Source organism: Ictidomys tridecemlineatus, chromosome 6, assembly GCF_052094955.1.
Source record: "Ictidomys tridecemlineatus isolate mIctTri1 chromosome 6, mIctTri1.hap1, whole genome shotgun sequence".
NCBI classification, from domain to species: domain Eukaryota; kingdom Metazoa; phylum Chordata; class Mammalia; order Rodentia; family Sciuridae; genus Ictidomys; species Ictidomys tridecemlineatus.
In genome coordinates this window covers 10,396,649-10,424,617 of record NC_135482.1, presented here as the reverse complement: position 1 = coordinate 10,424,617, position 27,969 = coordinate 10,396,649, and the positions used below count along the sequence as shown (strand labels likewise).

Sequence of the window (27,969 nt, the reverse complement as noted above, 5' to 3'; positions counted from 1 at the left end):
CACAGAAGAGATTTTGCAGTTCAGTCTGCGTGTGTAACAGGATGCAGAAAGGGCGGGGTGCTGTGGAACTCAACCCCTGCCCCTCCTTGGCTGCGATCAGGAAGCCTGAATAACAGTGCAGCCTCTGCAGAACTGGAGAGAGCCGAGTGGCCCCGACCTCGACCATCAGCTCTCTGCCTTGGCCCCAGTCCTGGCTGCTGCAGCCCCTCTGTGAGCACTGAACCCCACCTTGCCCTCGACCCCCAAACCCCAGCCTGTGGGAGTGTTTCCTCTCGGCCTAAGAGTTGTGCCAACGTGCGCAGGCTCTGGGTGTAGCTGTGTTCCTTGAATTCTGCTGGGCACCCTCCTCCCTTCCTGGGTTTCCTGTTGTGGTCTCCACGCAGATGGGGACAAGAGGCACTGGCTTACCAAGGTGGGGGACATTCCAAAGCATTGCTCTCCTCCACTCCAGCGCACAAACCCTCTGGTCCTCTGTCCTGGAGGGGACTCCGGCCTGGGAGCAGCAGAAGCTCTGCCTGTGGAGCCATGGACAGCCGGTCATTGAACCAGGCCCCAACACAGTGCCAGGTGCGGCAAAGCGCAGAACCAGAGGCAGGTTAGGAGACAGGACGGGGTGGGGGAGTCCGAGGGAGGGAGGCTGGCCAGAGTGCTTGGTGGGAGGAGGAGCCCTTGATGGGAGGGGGTGGTGAAAGTTAGCCCTGCCCACTCATAGAACACAGCCACCCACTTCAGAGGCTGGGCCCCTCCCCAGGAAGGGTGGCAGGCCCAGGGCAGAGGCCTCCCCGGGGGTGAGGAGGAAGGACCCAAATCAGGGAGCTCGGGACCGTTCCCTGAAGATGCAGTCCTTTTGACCCTCAGCCAGGAGAGGGCTCTAAGGCCCCTGGGCAATTGGAAAACCTGAAGGAAACACCCAGAGGCCCAGGGCTGCAGAGCTGCGCCCCCCCCAAGCCCAGGAACTCCTGCTGGGACCCTCCGGCCTTCTGGGTCCCTGCTCTTCCCAAAGCCTGTTTATAAGATTGTGTGTGTGAGTGTGTGTGTGTGTGTGTGTGCGTGTGTGTGTGTGAGAGTGTGTGTGTGTGTGAGTGTGTGTGTGTGTGTGTGTGTGTGTGTTTTCGCACGGGGGTACCCTCAGCTGTGTGTTTCTTTGATCCTATAAGATTTCCCTCTGGATTATTCCAGGAAATGCCTCTATTCTTGAGTTCGAGGATTATTTAAATCTTTAATTTGTGTCTGGTTTTGTTCCTGTTTTTGTTTTTGTCTTGTTTTATTTTGTTGCTATTCCGCTTGCAATAAAAGGGTCTTCCTAGGCACACGGATTACAGTGTGTGCAGACCAGGACCCTCAGGCAGGCAGGTCTGTTTAGAAGGGTTTTCTGGCTGAGAGGGGGGCGGAGCCACGTGCGCCCACTCCTGGCAGCACCTGCTTCCTGTTGGCCACATAGAAGGGAAGAGAAATGCTGGGACCTGGAGCTGGCCAGTTGTTTTGGACAAATGCTGGGCTGAAGTCTTCAAAACTTTCCTGAAGGCAGGAAATAAATTCTGGCTTTTATAGTTTTCAACTGAAAGATTCTCCTATAAAAAGAGAATTTGGAAGCCGGGCACTGTGGTGCACACCTATAATCCCAGCGGCTTGGAAGGCTGAGGCAGGAGGATGTCGAATTTAAACATCCTTGGCAAAGCGAGGCGCTGAGCAACTCAGGGAGACCCTGTCTCTAAATAAAGTACAAAATAGGTCTGGGGGTGTGGCTCAGAGGTCCAGTGCCCTGAGTTCAACCCCCAGTACCAAACAACAACAACAAAAACACAAATTTGGAGATCAATTATATAGGTTTCAGATTTTCAGGATGAATTTAATCCTCACTAGATCTTTTATATTTTTTTGAGGGGGTACCAGGGATTGGACTCAGGGACACTCGACCACTGAGCCCCACCCCCAGCCCTGTTTTGTTTTGTTTTTTTTTTTAGTTGTATTTGGCCACAATACCTTTATTTTATTTATTTATTTTTTATGTGGTGCTGAGGTTTGAACCCAGCGCCTCGCACGTGCTAGGGGAGCACTCTACCACTGAGCCCCAAGCCCAGCCTCAAGATCTTTTATATTATTTTAAAGGGCACTCCTGAATTTTAGTTTCCTGTGGTTGCTATAACAAAGTAGCACAAATGTAGTGGCTTGAACCAACACAAGTTAATCCCTTGTACTTCAGAAGGTCAGAAATCCTGAAATTGAGGTGTTAGAAGTTCTATTTCTCCTAGGGAAAATCCATCCCCTGACTTTCCAGTTTTTTTTTTTTTTAAAGAGAGAGTGATAGAGAAAGAGAGAGAGAGAGAGAGAGAGAGAGAGAGAGAGAGAGTTTTTTTAATATTTATTTTTTAGTTTTCGGCGGACACAACATCTTTGTTTGTATGTGGTGCTGAGGATCGAACCCGGGCCGCACGCACGCCAGATGAGCGCACTACCACTTGAGCCACATTCCCAGCCCTGACTTTCCAGTTTTTAATCATCATCATCATCATTATTTGAGACACGGTCTTGCTAAGTTGTCCAGGCTGGCCTCGAAATTGGTGATCCTCCTGCCTTAGCCTCCCAAGTAGCTGGAGTTACAGGCGGTCATTGTGCCCAGCTCTTTTCTGGTTTTTAAAGGCCACCTGTGTTCCTTGGCTCATGGCCCCTTCCTCCGCCTTCAGAACCAGCCGCCCACACCTCCCCATCTCGCTCCCTCTCTCTGCCTCCTTTTTTTGCCACCACATCTCCTTTTCCTCCCCGACCCTCCTGGATGAACCCCTTGTTGACACTGGACCCGCCCAAATTGTCCCAGATACCTCCCTTCTCCAGACCCGTCACTGGATCACGTCATAGGCAAAGTTCCTTTTATTTTAAGGTAACATAATCACAGATTCTGAGGACGAGGATGAGGACGTGGGCATTTTTAGAGCTTGTTATTCAGCCTACCACAAGTTGCATCTAGAAAATTCCTACAAGGATCTCTGAGGGGATTTGAAGAATCCCAATTCCAGCCCATACCCAAGGGCTCCCTGCTGTGCGGCGTCCACTGGCACCTGCTCAGCTCGCTCTGCTGCTGGACCACTGAGATCCAGATTCGAAGTCAGTGCAGCCCCCGGAGCCGAGCGCAGACTGGAAGCCACGCACCCCAAGACAACAGCCTAATTCACTCCGAGAGCTCCACACGTCGGAGGCAATTTGTGGGGTGGAGTCTGAGGGTAATCAACAAAGAGGATGGAAGGTAACTCTGGATTCAAGGCCACGGCCATGCTCAGCTCCAGCAGCTGGGCGAATCCAGCTGTGCCCGGGTCGGCTATGCGACCATTAACTAAGACTGGCCACCTCTCTGGGACCCCCCAAAAGCCAGAGAGTTCTTGGCATGAAGAAGAAAAAAAGAAGAGGAGGAGGAAGGGTGGGAGAGAAAGGAGGGGAGGAGGAGGGAGAGAAGGAAGAAGAGGAAGGGGGAGGGGAGGGAGAAGAACAGTGAAGGGAGGGGGAAAGGAAGGGGAGGAACCAAAATGAACCGGAGCTGGCAGCCGCGTGGCGCTCACCTGTAATCCCAGCAGCTTGGGAGGCTGGGTCAGCTGAGCAACCCAGTGAGACCCTGACTCTAAATAAAATACGAAACAGGGCTGGGGGTTCAATCCCCGGTTCCAAAAAAAAAAGAGAGAGAGAGAGAGAGAGAGAGAGAGCGAGCGAGCGAGCAGTAAACAGGATGGCATATTTGTCTCCCAGGACTTCCTGCCACACTGAGCCTCCTTGGACATGAGGAGTGATGGTCAAGGGAGCTCTCTAGACCAGCACAAGGGGCTGGGAGCCTGATCTCTTTAGGGTGGGAGAAACTCCACGAGGCCAACTCTGGAGAGGCAGTTGACATTCCGAAGAACAGAAAGCGTGGGCATGGTGTTGGGTGGTCAGGCAGGCGTTGGACTGGGGGTCAGGGCTGCTTTGGCAGGCAGAGATTCCCCATAAGAGGACTCATGGATGGCCACTTACTTTGTAAGATCCCAAATCTAGTGAGCATGTGCCAGACAGAATCATGCTGGACCGTCCTGCTTCCCACCCAGTTCAGACACCTGAGTCATAGGACAGAGTCCTTGCAGGGAGGGAGGCCAGAATCTGAGAAGAGCCTTGTCACGCACCATGAGAACATTGTCCCATCTGGAGGAACCTCGGGTAACTGACCCTGCAAAGGCGGCCACGTACCTAGGACTGGGGATCCTGGCCAAATTTGCATGAATTCCTGGCCCAGGAAGACTCAGTGCCTCTGCTGTCTGCTGGTCAGGGGGCGGACAGGAACAAATGAAAATGTCAACTACGGGAACCCTACCCTTCCCTGGCCACCATTGTTCAGGTTCTTGAGAGGGTGACTGGCACTGGTGTCCTTGAAGGCTGCAGAGTGTTCACAAACTCAGAACAGGGTCTGTTCTAGTGAGCTCGGCCAAGTGGAAGTCTTCGCGATTTATAACTCTACCGAAGTCTTATTTTTATTACTTCATATATACATATTGTTGTGGTATTGAGGGTGGAAATCAAGGCCTCACACATGCTAGGCAAGCACTCCACCACTGAGCTACACTCAGTCCTTTTACATATTTTATCTTATTTCATATTTTTGCAGTAATGGGGATCGAACCCAGGGACACTTTTCCACTGAGCTATATCCCCAACCCCTCTGGATTTTTAATTTTGAGACAGGGTTTTCCTAAGTTTTCCAGGCCAACCTCAAATTTGCAATCCTCCTGCCTCGGCCCCCTGAGCAGCTGGGATTGCAAGTGTGCCACCACAGCCTGGCATCCAAAATATTTAAATCAAATTCAACACCAGTGCTTGAAGGACCTAGAAATGGCGGCGCCAAAGGGACAGGAGCAGAGATTCCCGTGACACTGATTCTCCCTCCAGCTTACCCAGTGCCCAGCAGCCATGAGTCTTGGAAGCCAAGATGGAGCTCATTCACCTTGTCAGGCTGAAATTCTGGAGTTGCCATTCCTAAGGTGTTCTTGTTAAGGAAGCAAATGAATACAGCCCCCAGCTCTTGGCATGTACCAATCTGCCTTCCTGATCATAAACGAAGATACCAGTTCTGGTTTCCTATGGCAAATAATAGTAGGAAATTTGATGGGATGATACCTAAGGTACCCTGGGCCAGCAGGATCCTGAAGAGCAGGTTCAGGAAGTCCGCAGACACCAAGACAGCAACGTGATGCCAAAGGCCGGGGGCACAAGCATCAAGCTTTGCAGACAGGATGGCCGCAGTCCTGCCTCTGCAGCCCTGAGATTCCACCCCTGGGTCGCCTCATTACCATCTGCCTCTGGGAAGTCCTGCTGCTGCCATTGAGAATCAGTTCTGAGATTCAGATCCAGTGTCCCATGTGGGAGCAGCGGGTTAGCCAGCTTAGGTCTGGTGCCAGGGGTCAGGATGCCAGAGCAGGGGGGGGCAGAGGAAGGCGGGACCAGCCTCTCTCTCCTAGCTGGGGGGAGGAGAAGAGATGGGGTACAGTCTTCACCTGTGACACACCCACCTGCTCCAGTGGTCCCCTTTGATTGCAGGAGGCAATCTGACTTGCAAAAATAACTAGAGAATTAATGATGACCACGCTGACCAGTCCCGAGGGCCCAACTCAGATGTTCACACTCAGTGCTCAGTGCTCAGCACTCAGATTTTGCTGGACATTCTGCCCAACACACCAGCTTCAGCCAGGACTGGATGGCTAGAACACCTCCCAGGGTATTCCCAGTGACAACAGAAAATTGAGGCCCACTCTGCCCACAGAAGAGGATCCCCAGGCCAGGATCTGCATGGTTTCCTAGGTAACAGCTGAGGTTTGGCTGCAAGCTCAGTATTCTGGAAGGACATGGAGGCTTGGTGGCAAAGATATTTAGGGAAGAGGCATATGGATGGAGCTCTCAGAATGAGGCAGAGCTAGAAAACACCACTGCCCCCCTGTGCTTGCTGGAAGCTCCCCTATCAAGGGACTCTTAATAAGCAAGGGGGTAAGATGCCTGTGGCTGCAGGTCTCCCGCCTTCCCCGACACACTAGGGGTTTCCAAATGGGCTCTGTCACCAGGCAACTGGGTCAAGCTGACTACTTGACATCTGGTGACTCTCAGCTTTGGAAGTGACCACCTTGGATATCACTGGAATGGCCTGAAGAGGACTGTTATGGTTTGGAGGTGAAGTGTCACCCCAAAGTTCCTGTTAACTCAGGAATATCAGAGTGAGATGGTTAGACGGTGGGAGCTGTACCGTCACCAGCCCGTCCTGGCTTGAATGACTGGCTGGCTGGTAACTGCAGGCAGGAGGGGTGGGGAGGAGGTGGTCACTGGGGGTTGTGCTTCCTCTGGCCTCGTCCTCTCCCTCTCTTCCTGACCCTGCCCTGAACAGAGCAGCTTTCCCCTGCTGGGTCTTTCCACCACGGTGTTCTGCCTCACTCCAGCAATGAAGTCAGTCATCTGTGGACGGACCTCTGCAACCAGGAGCCCCCTAAGTTGTTCTCCCCTAAGTTGTTCTTTTCGGGAGTTTTGGTCACAGCAGTGCAAAAGCTGTGACCAAAACAGGGCCTCAGCCCCCTGTCAGCTGGGAGAAGACACCTCGAGAATGGGAGCTGTCTTGGGGATGCGCGGTGCTCTGAATCTGTTCCTGGATTTGGTACCTTTTCTCCCGTAGCCACAACTGATGAATCTGGGTGTGAAGGAGTTAAGACGTGGGCAGAAGCTCTGTGACTGCACACAATGAGCCACTCTCAGATATTTCATTTTCGCTACCTATAATTCTGAGATCTGCAGGACTAGATACCTCCCTCAGGGCCAGCAAAATGGTTTCTGAACTGACGATATCTGCTCTTCAGGCTACTTGATGGGAAATAACAATAAGGTCACTTATTGTTGCTAATCAATCTTGATCCTCAAGAGATTCATGTGGCTACACAGTAGTGCAGAAGGAGTATTTATAGGACTCCAGGGATCCCTTAAGATTCCTTCCTGTACTAGTTTAACAAGTAGTAAAAGTTCATAGAAAATTCCAGAATCTTACTAAGGCAAGGCCTTCAAGAGGCTCAGGCCCCCTGGGAATGAATTTGTCCGTGATTAAGAGGAATGCTCCGTGGAATGACCAGGGAAAGGATCCTTATCAGTGGTAGCAATGGCACGTGGCAGCTGTAGCCTCTACTGTTTCCTACACACACACACACACACACACACACACACACACACACACACACACGTACACACACACAAATATTAAGATAGGAGCTACTAGTCAGGTACATAGTGCATGTCTGTAATTCCAGGCTCAGGAGGCTGAGGCAGGAGGATGGCGAGTTCAAAGCCAGCCTCAGCAAAAGTGAGGCGCTCAGCAACTCAGTGAGACCCTGTCTCTAAATAAACACAAAATAGGACTGGGGATGTGGCCTAGTGGTTGAGTGCCCCTGAGCTCAATCCCTGCTGGCCTCCCCCCAAAAGATAGGAGGTCCTGGGGGAGCAAGAGACATGCTGAGTTCCTGCACTCGTGACAAAATTTCAAGGTATAGAAGAGGGAACTGACGTGGGTGTATCTAAACTGGAGAAGGGGCAAGTGTGTTTGCTGTTGCACTTGGGAGTGTGGGGCCCGTGGAGGGGAGGAGAGCCAACCTTGGTCACATGAGAGGGACGCTGAGAGATGTCTGAGAGCTAAGCTTAACTGTGTATAGTCAAATGTGGCTGCTCCCTTCTTGATCCCCTGACCTGATTGGTCCAAGAGTAGTCACCTGACCCAAGCTATTCTGTTTCCCGAGAATTTGAAATCAAGACGTTTGGAGCAAAGCCATCGGATGCAGCCTCCAAGTGAAGCCAGAATTCGACAGGCAGCCAGGTCGATGGGCAAGTCGAGTCCTGTCAGGTCAAGGAGGCCAATTTTGAGTGAGTCTGGGAAGTTGGAGACTGTCCCCTGAGGGATCTTATCAAGAACCTACTCCCCCAACCTGTTGCCGAGGTCCCCTGTCCCAGGAATTGCCCCTCCCTACAGGGAGCTATAGGTTGTTAGTGCGCCTTTGGCAGCTCCCTCCTGCCCTTCCCCCTTCAGCCCACCTGTTGGCCATCCCACCGAGCATTTCCTGGGCCCAGTCATGTCTGCAGGAAGGAGAAAGATAAGGGGAACAAGCAGGAGAACAAGAGGGCAGAGCACCTCGCTTCTTGGGATACCAGGACACCAGCTGTGGCCCCTTCTCCCTCCTGCGAGAAGTCTATGTGACCCCTTTAAATAAACCTGCTTCATCGGCTCCCCCCGCGGCTGCTCCTCCAATGTCCACCCTTCACACGGGGAAGCAGGACTCACCAGTAACCGGCGGATCACAAGGGCTGACCACTAGTTTCTGGTGTGGGCCGCCCGGCTCCTGGCTTGTGTAGACCTCATTCTGTCTCCCTCCTCCGAGTCACCCCAGCTCCCTTTCAATAGATGCTCTTTTGGGTTTGGGTCAGGGGGGGGGGGCTCTACTTCTGTGGCTCGAGAAGCCTCCAGTGACCACTCAGTGAATCCCCATCAGGGGAGTGACTCTCTGGGTGAAGGCCCTCACCGCCAATCATTTCTCCTCTGACCCTTCCTGCAGTGTCTCGCGTGAGATTTGGGGGGACACCTCACAGCCGAACTAACACGAGCATCAGAGCATCGCGGTGGAGCTGAAGCGAGTTCCCAGTTATCACAGCGGAATGCCCACTCTCAGGGCTGGGGGAGGGGCTGGGGGACAGCGCTGACACAAGGCCCAGGTGAAATCTGTGAAGGAGTGACAGTCTTCTAAGGACTGACGGCCAGACACCAGGGCAGGTGAGGTGGGTGGCTGTGGCTGGCGGAGGAGGGTGTTTTCGTCAGCTTTTTTGCCGCCGTGACTAAAAGACGTGGCCAGAACAATGGTTGAGGAGGAAAAGGTTATTTGGGGCTCACAGTTTCAGAGGTCTCAGCCCACAGACAGCCGGCTGTCACATTCCACGCCACAAAAACACTCAGGGTCACTCCAGGGGAACTGGGCTGGATGAAATGATCTCACAAGAGACAGAGTTACCTTTTTCTTTGGGGTCCTGTGACGGTGACGGCTCCTCTGACCTTAGGGGTCTGCAGAAAGAGAGAAATCGAGAGAGAGAGAGCAGGTGCTGAACCCTTTTATGAGGAGAAGCCATTCACATGAGGCAAGGGGTCAGGTGTCAGGGGGCTGAGTCTAGCTTCTGATGTCTGCTGACAGCAGGTAACTAACATCTAGGGAGGCCACACCCAAAGGCAGAGCAAGATAAGGGGACACACAAAGGCGTTTCCATGGAACATTCTATGCCAAACAGGGCAAAGGGGTAGGATTCGAAGGAACAGGTGAGCTTAGCTCCACCCTATGGTGACACACCTACGTCTGAAGACATGCCTTCCTGGATGGGGACAACGTCCAGGTGCCTAGGAAAGGTAGGGACCGGTCAGAGCCTCTCGCTCCTGCATGGAAGGGGCGAATCATTCAGGGTGGCTCCCCACAGCCGGCTCCGTTCCTGGGGCGGGAGGTGAGGCTGAGCATTATGGGGAGAGTGTGGCAGAGGGAAGCAGAGACCCCACTCTCCAGATACAAATCTACACCCAAAGCCACGCCCCAGTGAACCCCCTCCTCCAGCCACACCCACCTTCCTCCAGTGACCACTCAGTTAATCCCCAACTCACTGATTGGGTTAAGGCTGTCACCCCCAATCCTTTCTCCTCTGTCCCTTCTCGCATTGTCTCACGTGAGCTTTTGGGGACACCTCACAGTTGAACCGTGACTTGCTAGGCACTGGATGCCCTTGGGAGTGACCAGATGTTTGCCACCCTCTGTCTCTGGCTCCTGCTCTGGGCTCGGGGATGGCCCTCACAGGCTTTCTGTGGAAACACAGATGCCCCAGGGGCAAGCCCACGGGAGACAGGAGTTTCCCTCCCTCCTTCCTGGGAGGAGGATGTCGAGGACAGTCCTTGCAGGCTCCCCACAAGGTCCTGGCAGGTTTAGTCACCCGGTGGGTGAGCAGATGGCTGTCTTCTCTTCCCTCCTTCTGTGCACGGCTCCTCCCTGTCCCTCGTCCTGCTCCCAGGACCAGTTCCTAAATAACCCCCTGTGCATGAGCCTTGGCTCCGGCTCTGCTTTGTGGGGACCCCAGGCCACAACAGGCTACTTACTCTAAGCAGCCCGAAGTTTGGAGTCTTTTGTGCTGAGTGATGAGAAGCCACTGAAGACTTGGACGCAGGTGCTTTTAATCAAATCCACAGACTCAAGTGTGGAGGATGGGCAGGGCCTGGGGCACTGCCATAAGAAACGCCATTCTGGAAGCTGTTGCAGGGGTCTGGGTGAATCATGAGGACATCTCAGATGAGGACGTCTGCTGTCCAGTTTTCTCTGTCCCTCGACCTCTGACCCCCTTGCACACCTGCACGCAGCCCCCTCTGAACTGATCAACCTCGTGTGCTGCATGTCAATCCAGGCCCAGAGGCGGGATGGAGGGAGCACCTATGCTCAGCCTGAGTCAGACACGCCTGAGCCTCCTTCCCCAGGTGACCCAGCAGGGCCTGCAGGACAGTAGGAGCCAGTGAGCGAGGCCATGGAGGACCTGCTCCCTGAGGCCCTGGGAGAAGGCTCATGGGGAAGGGAAGCCTCTGGATGGAGGCTCAGACCCTGGGAAACAGATCCGGGATCCCGGCAGTGAAGAAAGACGTGAGTGCCGTTGGGATAGTAGATAGTCTTTATTCAGAGATGTCAGCAGCCCCCACTCTCCAGTTCCAGCTCCAGCATTTAGCCCATGACTCCTTCCATAGGTCTTTTTTTGGGGGGAGCACCAGGGATTGAACTCAGGGCACTCCACCACCCAGCCACACTCCCAGCCCTATTGTGTACTTTATTTAGAGACAACATCTCCCTGAGTCGCTTAGCGCCTCACCATGGCTGAGGCTGGCTTTGAACTCGAGATCCTCCTGCCTCAGCCTCCCCAGCCGCTGGGATTACAGGCGTGGGCCACTGTGCCGGCTTCCATAGGCTTTTTTTATGTGCAGGGCAAACAGAGAAGGCACACGGGCTACGGGTTACATAAGTGAGCGCATGCTCGCAAGCATGGTTGCAGACTAAAAATAACTTGCTGGAAGCCACAGCAAGGGAGTCTTGACTATCGCCATTTGGGGCCTGCGACAGGAAGTCAGGCACACAGAGCCCAGGTGAGCCAAGGAGTCCACCCACAAAGGTTCAGCACATTAGGGTGCGGGCCCAGGCTGACTTGACGGCCAACTTGAGTTATAATTGCTACGATTTCCCTGGAGTAAACGTGGCTGTCTCCCCTGCACAGTTTCCTGGCACACTGTAGATAAACCATTAGAGCGGTTTGTAGGATTTACTATCAGATTCCATCAGTGCTGGGAATGTGCCTGATGTCTTTGACGTTGGCTTGAGATAAAACCAGGTTCGTTCTGGCTTGGATGAAGCCACTCGCATCCTGACCACTATATACATAAGCCCCTTCCCTCTGACCCAGGTGGTGGGGATCCACGGGTCTTTCTGCTACCCTTGACCACACTTCTGTCCAGAAAACCCCCAAAAGATTACCCTCTGTAATCCTGGATCTTCTGACTCTTCCTTTGGCCAGGGCACCTTTGACCTATGGCCATCAGTTCTTTTACATCAATTTTCCTGGATCAATCATATAATATTTATTGAACCACAGAAGACAGAACACGAACTGGAAAGAGCCGGATGGATCTGGGATGTCCTCTTGTCCAGTACCTCCTTCCCAAAGTCATGAGGAAACGGAGGCTCAGGGAGGCTGTCTCTTGACCCCAAGCTGGCTGATCGCGAGACACTACAGGATTCCTTAACCCACTCCTCGAATCTGGTCTCACTCACCCCCGCCCCGACCCCCAGATCAACCATATGACAATACTGCGTCTGGAGGTTCCTTGGGCGTTCCCTGGTCCCTCAGTGCACCCTGGCCCTAGTGAAGCCTGGCCACCTGCACTTCACCCACTCTGCTGTCAACACCACCACCACCATCACCACCATCACTACTGTCACTATCAAGAAGTCCCTGCCTGCTGGGTGTGGTGGCACATGCCTGTCATCCCAGCGGCTCAGGAGGCTGAGGCAGGAGGATCGCAAGTTCAAAGCCAGTCTCAGCAATGGCAAGGCCCTAAGCCACTCAGTGAGACCCTGTGTCTAAATAAAATACAAAATAGGGCTGGGATGTGGCTCTGGGGTCGAGGGCCCCTGAGTTCAATCCCCAGTACACGCCTTCACCAAAAAAAAAAAAAAAAGTCCCTGCCTTCGTGAGATAAACCAGGGGTGAACAGATCCTGGAAAGACGAGGCCAGAGTCCACCAGGGAAAGCCTGTTGCTGGATGTGGGGCTCTGGGAGGGGCAGTGTTGGAGCAGCTGTCCCTCCCCCGCTGCGGCCAACTGGCTTTCCTGGTGTCTCCCTGCCTGTTGCTGCCCACCTCCTCTCTGTTCACAGCCCCCGCACTTATTCTTTCTCTTTTGAGATGGAATCTCACCCTGCTGCCCAGGCTGGCCTCGTCCTCCTGGCTCAAGCCATCCTCCCACCTCAGCCTCCCGAGCAGCTGGGGCTGTAGGTATGTGTCACCACACCTGGCTTCCTAAGTATTCTTTAGTCCAAGATAAACTCTTCCTGTTCCCTGCACATTCTTGTCCCCTCTTGACCCTGATTTCATTTTTTTTTTTAAGAGAGAGTGAGAGAGGAGAGAGAGAGAGAGAGAGAGAGAGAGAGAGAGAGAGAGAGAGAGAATTTTTTTTTTAATATTTATTTTTTTTAGTTTTCGGCAGACACAACATCTCTGTTTGTATGTGGTGCTGAGGATCGAACCCGGGCCTCACGCATGCCAGGCGAGCGCACTACCGCTTGAGCCACATCCCAGCCCTTGACCCTGATTTCAGACTCTGGGTTCCTGCCTTCTTATTGACCCACTTGCTGTCAGCATTAACCCCTGTCTTGCTGTGCTCAGCCACAGGAATGCCAAACGCCTTGACACTCAGTTTCAAAGACTTTATTTCTGTCTCTCTCCCACATAATAAAACGGCCCCATGCAGGCATCCCTCTGTCCAGCACATGTCCCCTGATCTCCGTGCTGCTTGAGGAGAAGTGTCATGGCGACGGGTCCAACTGCAGCCTCTCGTGGGTCTGGATGAGCTCTTGCAGCTTCTCCTCCAGCTCCTGAGCCCTCTGCCTCAGCTCTTGAGCCGACTCTGCCTTTGCCCCCTCATGCAAATGCGTCGACGTTTTCACGAGGTCGATCACGTCCATCAGAAGGAAGATACCTGCGGTGGCTGCACCCATGATCCGGGCCCCTTTGGTCATGGCCAGGGCAGTGCCTCCAAAGGCTCTCTGTACCTGCTTGCCACTTCGGACTGAGATTCTCCCGGTGGTCATGAGGCGCCGGGCACTGGATACTAAGCGGGGGTTGGCTTTGGCCAGCTTGATGGCCCGGATGTGCTTCCCAATGTCGCCCAGTACTTGGATGAAGTTCTTGGTCAACGAAATGGCCTTGGGTGCATTGTGGCCCACGATCTGGGCAACGGCCTTCGCGTTGCTCACGTTCTCTGACATGAGGCTGCTGGCTTCTTCTGTGGCGGACACAGTGCTTGAATGCTCGACGATGCTGGTGGAGACAGTTGTCACAGCAGCGGCGATTCCCAGCCCCACCCCAGTGGCCGAGAGAGCCAGACTGACTCCTGCCGTCACAGGTGCCAGGGCCAGGCCAAGGATGGTGAGGACTCCAGAGGCGGCACCGGTGGAGTTGGCCACCACGTGGGAGATGGTGCAGTCCTTGTGCACCTTGTCAACCCTGTCTGCCAGGGCGCGGAGCTTCTCTATGCGCTCCTCCAGCTCCGCTTTCACCTGCGGAAACTCTTGCAGGAACCTCTCCCTGTCCTGCATGTGGGTTTGGAGCATGTCCTTGTCCTCCAGAGCCATGTCTTCTCTAAGCTTGTTCAGAGCCTCGTGCAGTGCATCTGCTTCCTCCCTGGAAGAGTCAAGGTCAGTGACTAAGAGAGGCCGTTGGCTCGCCTGTCAATGGGCTCAGTAAGCTGTGTCCTGCATGAGCCTCAGAGCCTTTACTATAAATCAAGTGAAAAGGAATTTTACTGATGTACAGCATTTTTCTTCCAATGCCAATCATGTTTGGAACATCATAGTTACTTTGTGGTCCTTAATAAGGTGGTGCATGTGTGAAAGTCATCTCAAGATGCTCTTCAGTGGTAGGCATTTGAAAAAGCACCTTCTGACTCAAGGTCAGTGGCGTCACTACCAAACTATTTGTAGAGCAGGTGCTCTGTATCTGAACAAAGAGAACTGGGAGATAAACAAACAAGGCCCCTTAATTCAGAGAATGCTAGTGTGTAGGGAAGGCTCAGATTGCTCCAGAGAAGGCTTCCCTTTGTCCTCAGCTATGGGGAAGCGATCTGTTGGCCCCTGGAATAGCTTTGTTTGCCTGCTAGGAATAGCTTTGTTTGCCTGGACACTGTAGCCTCAAGACCATACAGGTGAGCATCCCTGATCCAACAGTCTAAACCTGAAATGCTCCCAAATCTGCAACCTTTTGAGCACTCTCTTGATGATACAGGTAGAAAGTGGATCACCTGCCCTCATGGGACGGGTCACAGTCAAAACGCAGGCATTGCTAAAAATGTTAAATAAAATCACCATCAGGCTGCACACATAAGGTATAGAGAAGAAACTGACTTTCACATTTAGACTTGGGTCCCATTCCCAAGACAGCTAAGTATATATCTGTGAATATTTCAAAATCCAAAACAAACAAAAAAATCCAGAGCCGGGCCCAGGGGTGCACACCCATAATACTAATGGCTCCAGAGGTGGAGGCAGGAGGATCATGAGTTCAAAGCCAGCCTCAGCAGTTTAGCGAGATGCTAAGCAACTCCGTGAGACCCTGTCTCTAATAAAATACAAAATTGGGCTGGGGATGGGGCTCAGCTCAATCCCCGTAACCGCCCCGCCCCGCCCTGGAAAAATATCCAGGATCTGAAACACTTTTGGTTCCAAGCATTAAAGGATGCTTAACAAATGTGACCTCCGATGGGAGCTGCTGTGCTATCTCTGACCTCCAGAGGAACTGGAGGCTAAAGCCATAAACCTCCAGGATGGAGACCGCAGGTCCTCGGGGAGGACGGCACGTGGTCAGGACTTGAGATTGTACGCCTTGGTGGTCGACTAGGCTGGATTCAGAAATGCCTAGGAAAAGGGCTGGGGCTGGGGCTCAGCGGCAGGGCACTCGCCTAATGCGTGCGAGGCCCTGGGTTCGATCCTCAGCACCACATAAAAATGAATAAATAGAATGAAGGTATTGTGTCCAACTACAACTAAAAAATAAGTATTTAAAAAAAAAAGAAATGTCTAGAAAATTGATGAGGCACACTTGTGTGTCTGGAGACACTGGGCACATGGGTAGGTGATCTGAGCGGGGAGACCCTCCCTGATTGTGGTGGACCATCTGATAGGCTGGGGCCAGGAGAGGACAGGGCAGAAGGGGGAAGCTCCCGACCGCAGCTACCTGGACAGATCAGCCTCAGCCACGAGGCTCTCCCAGGCCTCTTCGGTCAGCAGGAGCTCCAGGTCCTCTCTGCTCACTGCGCCCTGCAAATACTCAATGGCGTCCTCCGTGAGGCTCTTGCTGTCTGTGGGGAGAAGAAAGCACGGTTAGGGGACAGGGGGACAGAGCGGAAATAGCGTCCTGGCTGCTGCCACATGGGGTACTTTTTTTTGCAGTGCTGGGATCCCACACAGGACCTTGCACCTGCGAGGCAAGCACTGCACCACTGAGCTACACCCAGGTCCCCGTGGGGTATATCTGTGGAGTCGCTGGCGCTGTAGACTGAACCGTGTCCCCAGCTTCATGAGTTAAAGCCCTGACTCCCAGTGACTGTGTTTGGCGACAGGACTTTCAAGGAAGTGAAGTCATTAAGATGGATCTATTCACAGGGGTGGGCCTCATCGATGGGCTTGGTGTCCTTAGAAGAAGCGCACAGGACCCCAGATCTTCCCCCAGCCCTGTGTCAAGGAGAGGCCATGTGGACCCGTGAGAAGCAGCCTCCACAGGCCAGGAAGAGAGGCCTCACCAGAAACCTGCAGCGTGGCCTCTGGCCTCCAGGACTGTGAGAGGTAAGTGGCTTTGGCTTCAGCTGCTCAGCCTGGGGCATTCTGTGACAAGAGCCCAAGAAGACTACAGTTCAGGGAAGAGCCCTGGTGCTCTGCAGAGAGACAAAGTGTTCTTGGCCCTGGGCAGCCTTTCTGGCTGGACAGTGGAATGTTCCGGTGACAGCTTCCAGCTGCCCTATGCCTGCTGCACGTCAAATACTGTTCATGGTATTTTCAAAACAGAGTTTCAGCTGAGAGCAGTGGTGCACACCTGTCATCCCTGCAGCTCGGGAGGCTGAGGCAGGAGGATCGCGAGTCCAAAGCCAGCCTCGGCAAAAGCAAGGTGCGAAGCAACTCAGGGAGACCCTATCTCTAAATAAAATACAAAATAGGGCTGGGGACGCAGCTCAATGGCAGGACGCCCTGGGTTCCATTCCCAGTACTGAGGGAAAAAAAAAATCTGGTGATTTCTGCATTCTACACTATAGTATAACTGTTGTAGGGACACCCCCACGCCACAGGAAACCTTAACTAAACTTCTCCACACATCTTCACCATGGCTGATTTTAGGACTATCAGCAAAAGAGTCTCTGCAGAAGAGCTCGATGGACGTAAACTTTCTGTTTTCCTGTTGCTCTATTTCACTTGGCCACGGACCTGGAAGAGGTCAGCACCACAGGGGCTGGATGCCCCTTTACTTTTTTTTCACAAACATTTATCTGGTATAGTAGTTTGTGGAAGTGTGTTTGCAAAAGTAAAATATGATAATAAAAAGACAGATCCTTTAACAAGGCCTCTGGCTGTGAGCGGGGCTTCACAGAGATGTCTACCTTCCTAAAATGAGAAGTTACAACTGGGCTCCGTGGTAACAGCGGGCAGGGGAGGAAAAAGAGGGGAGAAGAAGCTCTCCCCTTCTCGGGTGTTGTCCTTGAAGGGTTAACTTGCCCAGAACAGTGAGAGAAAAAGCTGCTTTGATGTGAACTTCTGCAGACTGTGAGCTTCTGAGCCCTCCCCTTACACACTGGGGATAAAACTCTGAAACTCCCTGAACTCGGGGTTCAGGGGATTGATTGGTTACAGCAAACGCTGTGCCCCCTGAACCTGGCTGCAGCCAAACAACACTGTCTCCTGCTGTCTTGGGTGCCCTGCCTGTCTGTCCCTACAATACTCTGGGCTTTTTTTAAAATTTAAAGATAATGTTTCACGCTATGGAAGGACACCAGCTTGCAGTGAGGATTCCTCTGTTTTTCGAGGACCCCCAGGACTGGCAGTGGGGGCACTCTTCAGGAGGGTGCCGAGCCGGGGGGCTGGCCCCTCCACTTTGATCCTTGTCTTTCTCCCTGTCCTGGGCTCCCCAGTGACACCAGCAGCCCAGGCCGGCCCAGGGCCTCAGGCCTCCTTGGAGCCCCCCTCCTCCCCTCCCGGAGGCTCTACTTGAAGCGCCATTTGCTCTGACTTGGCTGCAAGGAAATGGAGGAAGGGGACGGAAACAGTTCTGAGAAAACGAGACTCGGGAAGAGTCCCCTGAGGTGGGGGTGGCCGTGGCTCTATTCTGGTTTGAGTTTCAGATTTTCCTTTCTTGCGGGTTAGCCTTTGCCTTAGGCAGCCCCCTGGTTAGACACGGGGGTGTCTAGTGCCGGGCAGGGACCCTCACACAGGCCCACTGGGACGGTCAGGTTCCAGGCGGAGGGGCGAGAAGGACAGTCAGGGAGGACCTGCTCTGTGGCAGGTGCTGGCCCAGGCCACGGAGCACTTATGTCAGATCCTCACAACAAGGAACCAGTGTCCTCCTGTTACGGGGGAGGGGAGGGGAGGGGAGGTGCTCAGGGTGACACAGATGGGAGGTAGCCAGGGTCACGATGGGGTCGAGTTCCGTGACATTCTGGGTGACTCCTCCCGCTGACCCATGCAGAGCTGGGTGCAGGACCAGAGCTGGAGGGCGCAGCCCCTCATGGGTGAGGCCCAGGTCAGCCAGAGGCAGGGGAGGAGAGGGCAGGCCCCCGGGCCCCTGTCCACCCCTCTCCATGCTCCGTCCCTGCCCCACCTGAGCTGGTGGGTGGAGGGAGAGGGGGCAGAGTGTCCAGCCTCCTGAGGAGAGGGCAGGGACCCCCAGGCCCAGGCCGGTGGGGGCACCACTTGTCTCTGGGGCTCCCTCCTTGACTCCCCTGCAGGCCAGCTCCCTGTCGAAGGAGCCACCCCAGTTCTGGGTCTCCAGCAAGAACCAGCCAGAGAAGGGGAAGCCAGGCTACCTGGGCAGGCCTCGCTGGGGTCTGGGTCCATGGTCCAGCAGTCGGTCATGTCACTGAGAGGTTTTCCTTACAGCTCCGAGCGGCGTCCAGGCTGAAGGGGAGGAGGAGGCACATGTTGGGGTGGGACAGGAGCCAGCTGTGGCAAAGAGGCCCGCCTCCTACGGTTCCCGGTCGGCGGGCAGCAGAGGCCAAGTGGACCCAGAGTGTTCTCTGCCTCCTGGGCTCTGCGGCTACTATTTAAAGAAAGTCACTTTGCTCCAGCTCCCTCTGCCCTGGCTCCCTGGCCGAGGCAGAGGCCACTTGTCCTGTTAAGGACAGGATAAGACAAGCAAGGCGGCGGCCTTGGAGAGACGACAGAATCCACGCACAGAAGAAAAATCAGAAGGAACCTTCTGGCAATTACCGGGTCTGGGAACTTCTGTGCTTCCCAAGGAAAGGGCCCTCCTGCCCTCCTCCACACACCTGGACACCTCCAGATTCCCCAAAGAGACGGGGCACCGCTGACGTCACCTTCCCTCTGGGGTCCCCTGGCCATGGAGCCCGGGCTGCACCCGAGGGAACCTCATGAACTCTCTGAGCAGGTCCCCACCCTCTCTTCTGCTGAAGGGGACAGGGGAGTGTCAGACCCCGCGGGCTCTGCCTCTGCCTCACTGTTGGACCTGGGACTGATTCCCGACCTGCCAGGAGCTCATCTGTAAAATGGGCACAATGGCCCTCCTCTTACAGAGCTATGGGGAGGACCAGGAAACGGGGCCATCATACCCCCGACTTACCAAGGAGTCTTCTCCTGGCTGAGCTCACACCCGACCCAGCTGTCCTCCGCTGTGGGGATGCAGTCGCAGAGTGTGCTTCTGGGTAGTGACACATCCTCTGGGCCCCGGAAAGGAAAACTGAAACTGAAAGCTGCAAACTTTAAGCTGCTCCTGTGCAAACGGGGACCCACTGCCAGCCGGCCTCCGCCCTCGGCCCCACCCACCTCCTGGCTGACCCACTTTGAGGGCAGCCCTGCCCGCCCTTCCTCACCCCCAGCATGGCTGTCCACCCCTTCACAGTCTCCCCCATGCCCCGGGTGCTACTGCATCCCTCCTGCATCGCTGCTGCTGAACGTCTCGCCACATGGCCTCAGGACATGGGCTTACCTGGGCTCTTCTGCCCAGAGCACCTGCTTCTACCACCTGGAAATATCCTGCTCATTCATCCTTCAAAACCCAAACCTGACACCGCTTCCTCCGAGAAGCCCTCCAGCTTCCTCCCTGGGAGAGTCCCCTGCCCCTTCCTGCCAGGGCACATTTCAGAGAAGGGACAAAGTTCACTGCTTGGCCACAAAGCCATCGGTGGCAAAAGGGCTGGGAGAAGGACTGGACCCCAGAAGCAATCTGATCCTTCCATCAAGTTTGTTTCATCTGGGCAAATGTCACTCATGGCCATTCCCCACCCCCACCAGCTTTAGAGGGAGGGGCAGCAGGTGACTACCCAGGAGCTAGTTTACACTGCATTCACTTCTCCATTTTTTTTAAAGAGAGAGAGAGAGAGAGAGAGAGAGAGAGAGAGAATTTTTCGGCGGACACAACATCTTTGTTTGTATGTGGTGCTGAGCCTTTACTTCTCCATTTGACTGCAGATTTATTTGTTTAGCCACTGAGTCACATCCCAACCCTATTTATATTTTACTTTGAAGACAGGGTCTCACTAAGTTGCTGAGGCTGCTTTGGAACTTGGGATCCTCCTGCTTCAGCCTCCCGAGCCACTGGGATTACAGGCGTGTGCCACTGTGCCTGGCGGGAGTTTTGTAATCATTCCCTAAAGATTTAAAAATTTTCTCACTTTAAAAATAGACATATAAAATTGTACATACTTATGGGGGTGTGTGATGTGACTGTTTTGCAGGTGAGGACACAGAGGCAACTGTGTCTGGCAACTCAGAGGAGGAGCCAAGACTCCGGCTGCATTTGACATGTTGACATTTGAAAGCTGTGACCACTCTTCCTTGCTTCAGGTTTTTTTTTTTTTTTGATAAGGACTTGAATCAGTTATAAAGAAAGAACACACACACACACACACACACACACACACACGTGTATATATATGGCTGGGGGTGTGGCTCAGTGGTTAAGCACCCCTGGATCAGTCCCCAGTACCAAAAAAGGAAAAAAAAAAGAAAGAAAGAAAAGAAATTTTACAACCATAAAATTACCAATTTAAAAACAAAGGCTCTGAATAGACTTTTTTCAAAGAGTCAACCAATAAATGCATGAAAAGTTGTTCAATATTGTCATTCATTGGGGATATGAAAAAGAAAACCACCAGGATAATAAACTACTTCACCCCCACAGGTATGGCTAGAATAAAAAAAGATAGATAATAGCAAGTGTTGGTGAAATTAGAACTCTCATACATTGCTGGAAGAAATGCAAGGTGTGCTATTTTGGAAAACAGTTTGGCAATTCCTAAATAAAGTTAAAAATAGAGTTACCATTTGGCTCAGCAATTTTGACACTATCTGCAAAATATATTTTATTCATTTAAATAAAATGTATAAATACATTTTATATTGAAATGACGATATTATTTGCAATTAGACTGAGATAAGTTTAAATATATATATAGTTAACCCTAAATAGACAATTAAAAACATAAGATGAAAGATTAAGTCTAATGAGTCAATCATGGAGCTAAAAATAGAATCACTTGGGAGAAAAACAATCAATTCCAAAGAAGACAGAAGAGAACAAAGGGCAGATGGGACCAACAGAAACAAACAGTAAGAAAATTTAATCATATGTACAATTACATTAAATATAAACGGTCTAAATACTCAGTTGAACGTCAGACTGGACAAGGAAGAGATGCTCAGTGCACCAGCTGTCAGCACACTGTCTCTTAGCTCTAGATCCTCCCTTCACTGACGGTGGCTCTGAGTTAACATTACTTTTTAGTCATTTTTTTTCCCTGTCAACTCCTTTCCTTTCTTATCAGCATGACTAGCTCGCCAGCCACACAAAATCACGGTGAGATACACAACCAAATAAATACTGGCTCAGATCTAGAGTTGAGGACCAGGTCAAAAGAGGCCGTAAGAGTATTTCCCTGATAGGAGCTGCAGCCCTGCCCTGATCCAACCAGAGCGTGGAATTCTCTGGAACAGTCTCATGGTGAAGCAGTGGGGAGGGAGCTGCAGATTCACTTTGAGGAGGGAAGTAGGGGGTCTCTTCCCTCCAGGGACACAAGCAGCAATCACCCCACCTGGAGAGCCTACAGATCTGCTATAAACCAGCTCAACTTGACTGGGGGCATCACAAGAAAAGTCACCCAGCTGTCTGCAGCTCCAGAATTGAGAACTAAGGCAAAACCCGCTTTGGTCCACAAGGAGCTCAGTGTTATGGTCTGAATTAATCAATACAATTAATAAGTTATAGGTTTTAGATCAGGATTAAAAAATAGAGATTGATAAAATACTAAGTAGAGCCATAGTGACTCCATCTTTATGGTTCCCACATGAAACTGTTATATAAGCTGTTTTTAAATTTTAAAAAAAAATTTGTAGTTGTAGATGGATAGCATGCCTTTATTTTTAATTTTATTTTTATGTGGTGCTGAGGATTGAACCCAGTGCCTCACACGTTCGAGGCAAGCGCTCTGCCACTGAGCTGTAGCCCCAGCCCTGTTATTAAAAATTATTATTTTTTTAAATCGTTTTTCTGTGCTTCGTCCACCTTCAAGTGAACCTGAACCAGGGTGAACACCCGCGGTGAGCTGGAACCCAGGATGCGGTCGGATGGCTGCTCTGCTGACCGCTCTTTCAGTCCTGGGACCCTGCTTGCTGGCAATTTCCAGCTTCGCAGACAGCCTGCACCTTCTGTCAGAAGCCATTTGGGCATGGCAGAAGGTCCCTGGCCAGGATAATAGAGGTAAAATAGAATTCTCTCGTTTGTTTCCAATTTGGACTTAGTGTGCTTTCCGAGCGGCGGCCCCTAACACTCAGTGCACGAGGGAAGCGGCCTGCAACGGCTCCGGTTTCAGTTTCAGGTGGACCAGCATCGCCCAGTGGAAAGCCGCCTCGGCCACCCCACCCTGTCCCGCCCTAGGAGGGTGGACGTGGCTCAGACCAGCTGGACACTCTGAGTTGGTTGCTCCAGAAGAGGGAACTCCCTCTCTGTCATTCCCCCTTTTTCTAGGGACCAAGGGAGGAGGGAGGGATCTGAGCTCATGGCTGTAGAGACAAGCCTCATAGGACACAAGCCTGGCCAGGGGATTGCGGTCCACGCTGACAGTGCCTGAGACCGCCTAAGAAGTCGAAGGGGCAGTTACTGGGCCTGGCCACTTGTGGCCACACCTCACCCCAAGGACATTCCTGTTTCTTTCCTTAGACGGGGAAAATCAGGCCTCGAGCGATGGTCAACTTCAGGAAAATTTTAGAACTAAATGTGATGGTAAAATCAAACTTGTAATCTTAAATATTTTTGTGTTGAAGTCAAGACAAGTGAATGTTTAATTTTAATGTATATGCAAAGTTCAAGAGCATCTGACGGCCGGGCGCGGTGGTGCAGGCCTGTAATCTCAGCGGCTCAGGAGGCTGAGGCAGGAGGCTCTTGAGTTCCAAGCCAGCCACAGCAAAAGCAAGGTGCTAAGCAACTCGGTGAGACCTGGTCTCTAAATAAAATGAAAAATAGGGCTGGGGATGGGGCTCAGTGGTTGAGTGCCCCTGAGTTCAATCCCTCGTACTCAAAACAAAATTAAAAAAAGAGCATCTGATGCATTTTCAGAGTGAACAGAGAAGTTTGGGGATTCTGATTTAAAATAGGAAATTTGTAACCCTAGTGACTCAGGAGGCTGAGGCAGGAGGATCACAGGTCAAGGCCAGCTGGGCAACTTAGAGAGACCCCGCCTCAAAATTTAAAAATAAATAAATAAATAAATATAAAAAGGACGGGGGTATGTAGTGCAGTGGGAAAGTGCCCTGGGTTCAATTCCCAGTATCCCCCCCACAAAAAAATTCCAACCCTTTAAAGAAGAAAATAACGGCAGGGAGCCCTTTACGGTTTGCGAAGCGTTTCCACACACATCCTCCTAAACGCTCCGGCGGCCGCCTGTGATGAAAACATCGATCACACCTGTTTCCCAGAGGAGGAAGCTGAGCCTCAGTCAGGCCAGAGAAGTTCACCAAAAAGTGCAGGGCTGGGATCCTCTCCAGGTCTTTCTGGATCCTGTTCTTTGTTTTCTGATCCAGATGGTTCCCCAAAGAGAGAAAATCCTCCGCGCTCTCAAGTGCTCTGAAAATGTGATTTTCTTCCCTAATTCTCCCTGCTGGCTTGAGATGAGTCACGAAACTTGAAATGCCACTAGAATGGTCCAGAGCCCACCTGGCCTGTGGCTGGTGGCCACGGGGAGCTGGGTCTGGCTGGGCCCCGATGGTCAACGGCCCCTGACGCCACGTGTCCGCTCCGCTCCCCACGTCCAGGGCTTGGAGGAGCTGCTCGAGACGTTCCCCAGATTTTGCTCCGTAGCTTGGTTTCCCTGCTTCTGGAATGAGGCCGCCCGAGCATTTCCCTGAAGGCAGTACTGGGAGATGACGCGAGAGAGGGTGGTGACCACCCTAGGCCTGCAGTAGGTGCTCAATAAACAAGAATCAACATCCTCCCAACGTGCCTCGTGCATGCTCCCTCTGTGTGCCAGAGCCATCTCAGAGCTGAAACTGTGGCTGCGAAAATGCACCCAACAGGTCCCTCCTGGCCTCTCCTTCCACCCACTGCAGAGCCAGGACCCCATTAGAGGCCCCAAACGTGGTGCCCCTCAGGGGCAGCAGCTCCAGGTACAACCCTGTACCTGTCCCTTGGCTTTCTGCGGGAGAGACCTGACCACCACTTCCAGCTCCCTGCCCGCTGCTTCCTCTGACCCTGGCTCCTCTGTCCTTTGCAGGATGTGCTCTCTGAATCCCTGGGCACCTCTCTCCGTGGCTTCTGGTTTTAATAGCATGAAACAATTGAGACACGCCTCACATCACACCCACTGAGAGCGGTTTTCAGTATATTCACCGCGTTGCACCCACATCCCCACAGCCGGTGCCAGGACACTTGCCACACCCTCAGGGAAACCCCTGCCTGTCAGCACCCGGAGCAGCTCCTCCGCACCTCCCCACCCCCGCCCTGGCTCCACAACTCCTTGGCTCTCATTTCCTGAAGAAGAGTGTTCCCCGTGGGCAGAGGGTGGGAGGGGACACAGTCCAGGGGGCTGCGGGGGGTGGGAGGGGACACAGTCCAGGCTGTCTGAGCAGGCTGGCCTGGCCTAGTCTGGGCACGGAGTCTAGGATACCTGAGGAGGTCACTCACGGACAGGTCAGGGTGTAGAGATCCCCTGGATGGCGGCGAGGCCCGGGAGAAGCCAATGTCAAAGCCACAGCCAGTCACGGTCAACCCGAAAGGTCTGGGCAGGAAGGCGGAGGACAGACAGAGCAAGAGGACTCAGTGGCAGGGAGGAGACGCAGCAGTGGTCCTTGTGAGGTAGCGAGGAGGCTCACCCGGGCACCCCGTCAGCCCATCGGCTCGACAACACCCGGGCGTGCTGAACCGGGCACCAGGGCCCAGGCTGCCCCCAAGTCGGGGGTCGCCGATTTCTCTCCCAAGGTCGACCAGGAGTCGGCTGCTGTTGACCTGCCACCCTGCGAGGTTTCCCTCCGCACAAAAGCTGCCCTGATCCAGATGGTCCAGCCTCGGGGAGGACCGGAGAGGGCCCGGAGCCCAAGAACCGTAAGGATGAGACCTCGAGGCGCGCCCCCTCCTGCCCTGAGCTGCTGCCTTGAGCTTAGAAAGGAGACCCAGCAGCTCCCGCGATTCAGAGAATAAAGGAGGGAGTAAGAATGATTAAAATGGCCAGTCTGTTCTCGGTACTGAAGGGGAAAAATCCAATTGTCATTTAAAATTTTTTATTTTACCACCATAATTTTTTTTTTTTAAAAAAGAGGATAACAAATTGGTGACAATTTCTTCTGTAGTCATCAATGCAGAAATTCAGTGGTATCACTTGGGGAGAAACATAAAACGTTACCTGGTCGCTGTTTAATTTTTTGGGGGGGTGCAGGGATGGAACCCAAGGTCTCATGCACACTAGGCAAGTGCTCTACCACTAAGCTTCATCCCCAGCCCTAAAATTTATTCTTCAAAAAGTATAGAACAGAGCTGGCAGAGCTGGCACGGTGGCGCACGCCTGTAATCCCAGCAGTTTGGGAGGCTGAGGCAGGAGGACTGTGAGTTCAAAGCCAGCCTCAGTAACAGCGAGTCGCTAAGCAACTGAGACCCGGTCTCTAAATAAAATACAAAATAGGGCTGGGATGTGGCTCAGTGGTCGGGTGCCCCTGGGTTCAATCCCTGGTAGTGAAAATAAAAATAAAAAATAGAATAAAATTAAGAACATATGGAACATTTTGCTTTCCATCTTCCTAGATCTATTCCCATTTAGCCATTTTAAAACCTTAATAAGAAATTTGTAGAGAATCAGATGTGACTGCGTTACTATTACTGTCCTTGATGGAGTCTGCCTGCAAACGGGATATTCTGTCAAGGTATAGACAGGTAACAGCGGACATGCTTGAAAACGGGGTGTCTGCTGTCCTTGGGAGGACTTGCCTGCAAACGGCATGTTCTGCCAAGTGGGCTAGGAGGGCGCTGAGAAAAATTTATTATCTGTTCTTAACAAGAGCAGAGCTCGGCATGCTCCAGGCTGAGAGTAGATTAGCCATGAGAAGCGGGTCACTTCTGATTAGAAAGTAAAACTTCTGTGTGGTGTGTTTAATTAGCTGAAAGACCTGATTTATTGCTGTTGGAAGGCTGCCTTCTTGGTTCACAATACTATAAAAAGATGGCTTGTATACAATAAAGGACTTTTTTTTTTTTTCTGCTGCTGCTGCTGCTTTGCTTGTTCTGCTTCTTCTTCCTCACGATGACCTGCAAGTGAACTACTGCAACATTTGGCGTAGTCGGCAGGATCCAGCACGGAAAGGGTAAGCACCCCGGGTTAAGAAAACGAAAGGGGGACTTTCGGGATTAACAAAAAATCCAAAGGGTATCGCCCCGGGTTGAAAGGACTTTAGGGGACTTTCAGAACTAACAAAATATCGAAAGGTACTGCCCCGGGTTGAAAGGACTTTAGGGGACTTTCAGAACAAACATGGGAAACTCCCAGTCCTTAAAGGAACGCTATGTGGAGTTACTACAAGGATCACTGTATTCCACAGGTGTGAAAACATCTCAGAAGAGACTCAAGGAGTTATTTAAAATTATAGAATGTCATTGTCAAGGTCCAGTTAAATTTAGGGGAGTGGAAATTGACCAGACCCGCCACATCCCCTTTCTCTAAATCCCAGTTGACCTGCGCAGCAGAGCTGTGTGGGGGCACATGTGATTTCTGTCACTCCTGTGTTTTTGGAATTCCTTGGTGGTGCCCGAGCAGTCACTGATGGCCTCTGTCACCCCAAGGGCGCCAAAGCCAGAGGACAAAGAAAGAAATTCTGGACTTTGGGGCTCACAGTCACATTGTAGGTAGAAGATCTGGAATTATTTGGAAAAACAAGCGACCAGGCAGAACTGGAGAGGAGGTCTCTAACGTCACCAGTGACCAGTAGGGAAGGTGACAGCTCAGGGGACGCCAAGCGAGGGTGGGCGAACACTCGGGACCGCGTGGACAGAGGCCTTCAGGACTCTGCGGATATGGTTCGAGTGTCCCAGGGCTCATGTGCTGGGAGCTTGGTCCTCAGTGTGGCAGTGTTGGGAGGTGAGGGACTTCCAAAGGAGGGGCCCAGTGGGAGGGGCAGGACCATCCCCACCTCGAACTCGTCTCCCAAGGATCTCTCTCATGCACTACTGCTGATGTGCCCTGAGGTGACGCAGTCAGGGGCCCAGCCATATACCCTCCTGGTCACACTTTCAGCTTCTAAAACTGGGAGCTAAGTAAATTCCATTTCTTTATAAGTTACCCAGTCTCAAATATTTTGTTACAGTAACAGAAACAGGACTAATATAGCAGTGAAATAAAGAAGATCATGTGTTGGGAGACCCTGCTGGGAAGAGGGGCAGCGTTACATGGTCACATGGAAGGATGGGGCCAGGACCACTCGTACACAAGGAACTCGGGGCCAGTAGCCCTGAGCTTTCACAGCACCCCTGTTTCTCAGGGAGGATGGGCCAGGCAACCCTGGGACCGCCCACCTGGTGCAGGCAAAGGTGAACACTTGGTCCAGTTGAGAAATCAAGAAGCCAGGGATGAAGCCCCACCTGACAGGGCCAGAAGATGAAGGGGCAAGAGGGCAGGAGTGCTGGCCAACACTGCTGCTGTGGGATTGCGACTCCATATTTAACATGAATAGTTGGATGGGAATACGCAATATCAGCTCTATCTCAATCATTTCAAGTATAATACTAGGACGTGTGCTGTAGGAAATATTTTGTCTCCAGGATACAATAAAGTCAAACCTTGGAAATGACTGAAATTACATTTTACAGTTTGCTTTGCAGTTGTAGGGAAGCCACAGGATCTTGCAGGAAGGACTGAGATTTGCTGGTAGGGCAGTGGTCAATGATGTCCCCCTGTGTCCATGTCCTTATCGCTGGAA

The 27,969-nt window shown here is 52.4% G+C and overlaps 1 protein-coding gene and 1 long non-coding RNA gene across 3 annotated transcripts; one reads left to right on the top strand and one right to left on the bottom strand.

The window, feature by feature from the left end:
* Positions 1 to 63: 63 nt before the first annotated feature.
* LOC120887646 (uncharacterized) lies at positions 64 to 14,103 on the top strand. 2 transcript variants are annotated; one of them, XR_013440298.1, is made up of 4 exons: positions 64 to 210; positions 452 to 595; positions 7,773 to 7,896; positions 8,583 to 14,103. It is a non-coding gene; the product is annotated as an uncharacterized LOC120887646 (long non-coding RNA). The 2 variants fall into 2 exon arrangements; XR_005730966.2 differs by lacking the exon at positions 8,583 to 14,103 and adding an exon at positions 8,060 to 8,259.
* Positions 12,997 to 19,262, bottom strand: LOC144378539 (apolipoprotein L3-like). The gene is made up of 4 exons (XM_078052808.1): positions 19,142 to 19,262; positions 18,369 to 18,459; positions 15,536 to 15,659; positions 12,997 to 13,987 (listed from the first exon to the last, which is right to left on the bottom strand). Exons 2-4 carry the CDS (start codon positions 18,415 to 18,417, stop codon positions 13,111 to 13,113), a joined length of 1,050 nt encoding a protein of 349 aa, XP_077908934.1. The 5' UTR covers positions 18,418 to 18,459; positions 19,142 to 19,262; the 3' UTR covers positions 12,997 to 13,110.
* Positions 19,263 to 27,969: the final 8,707 nt, after the last annotated feature.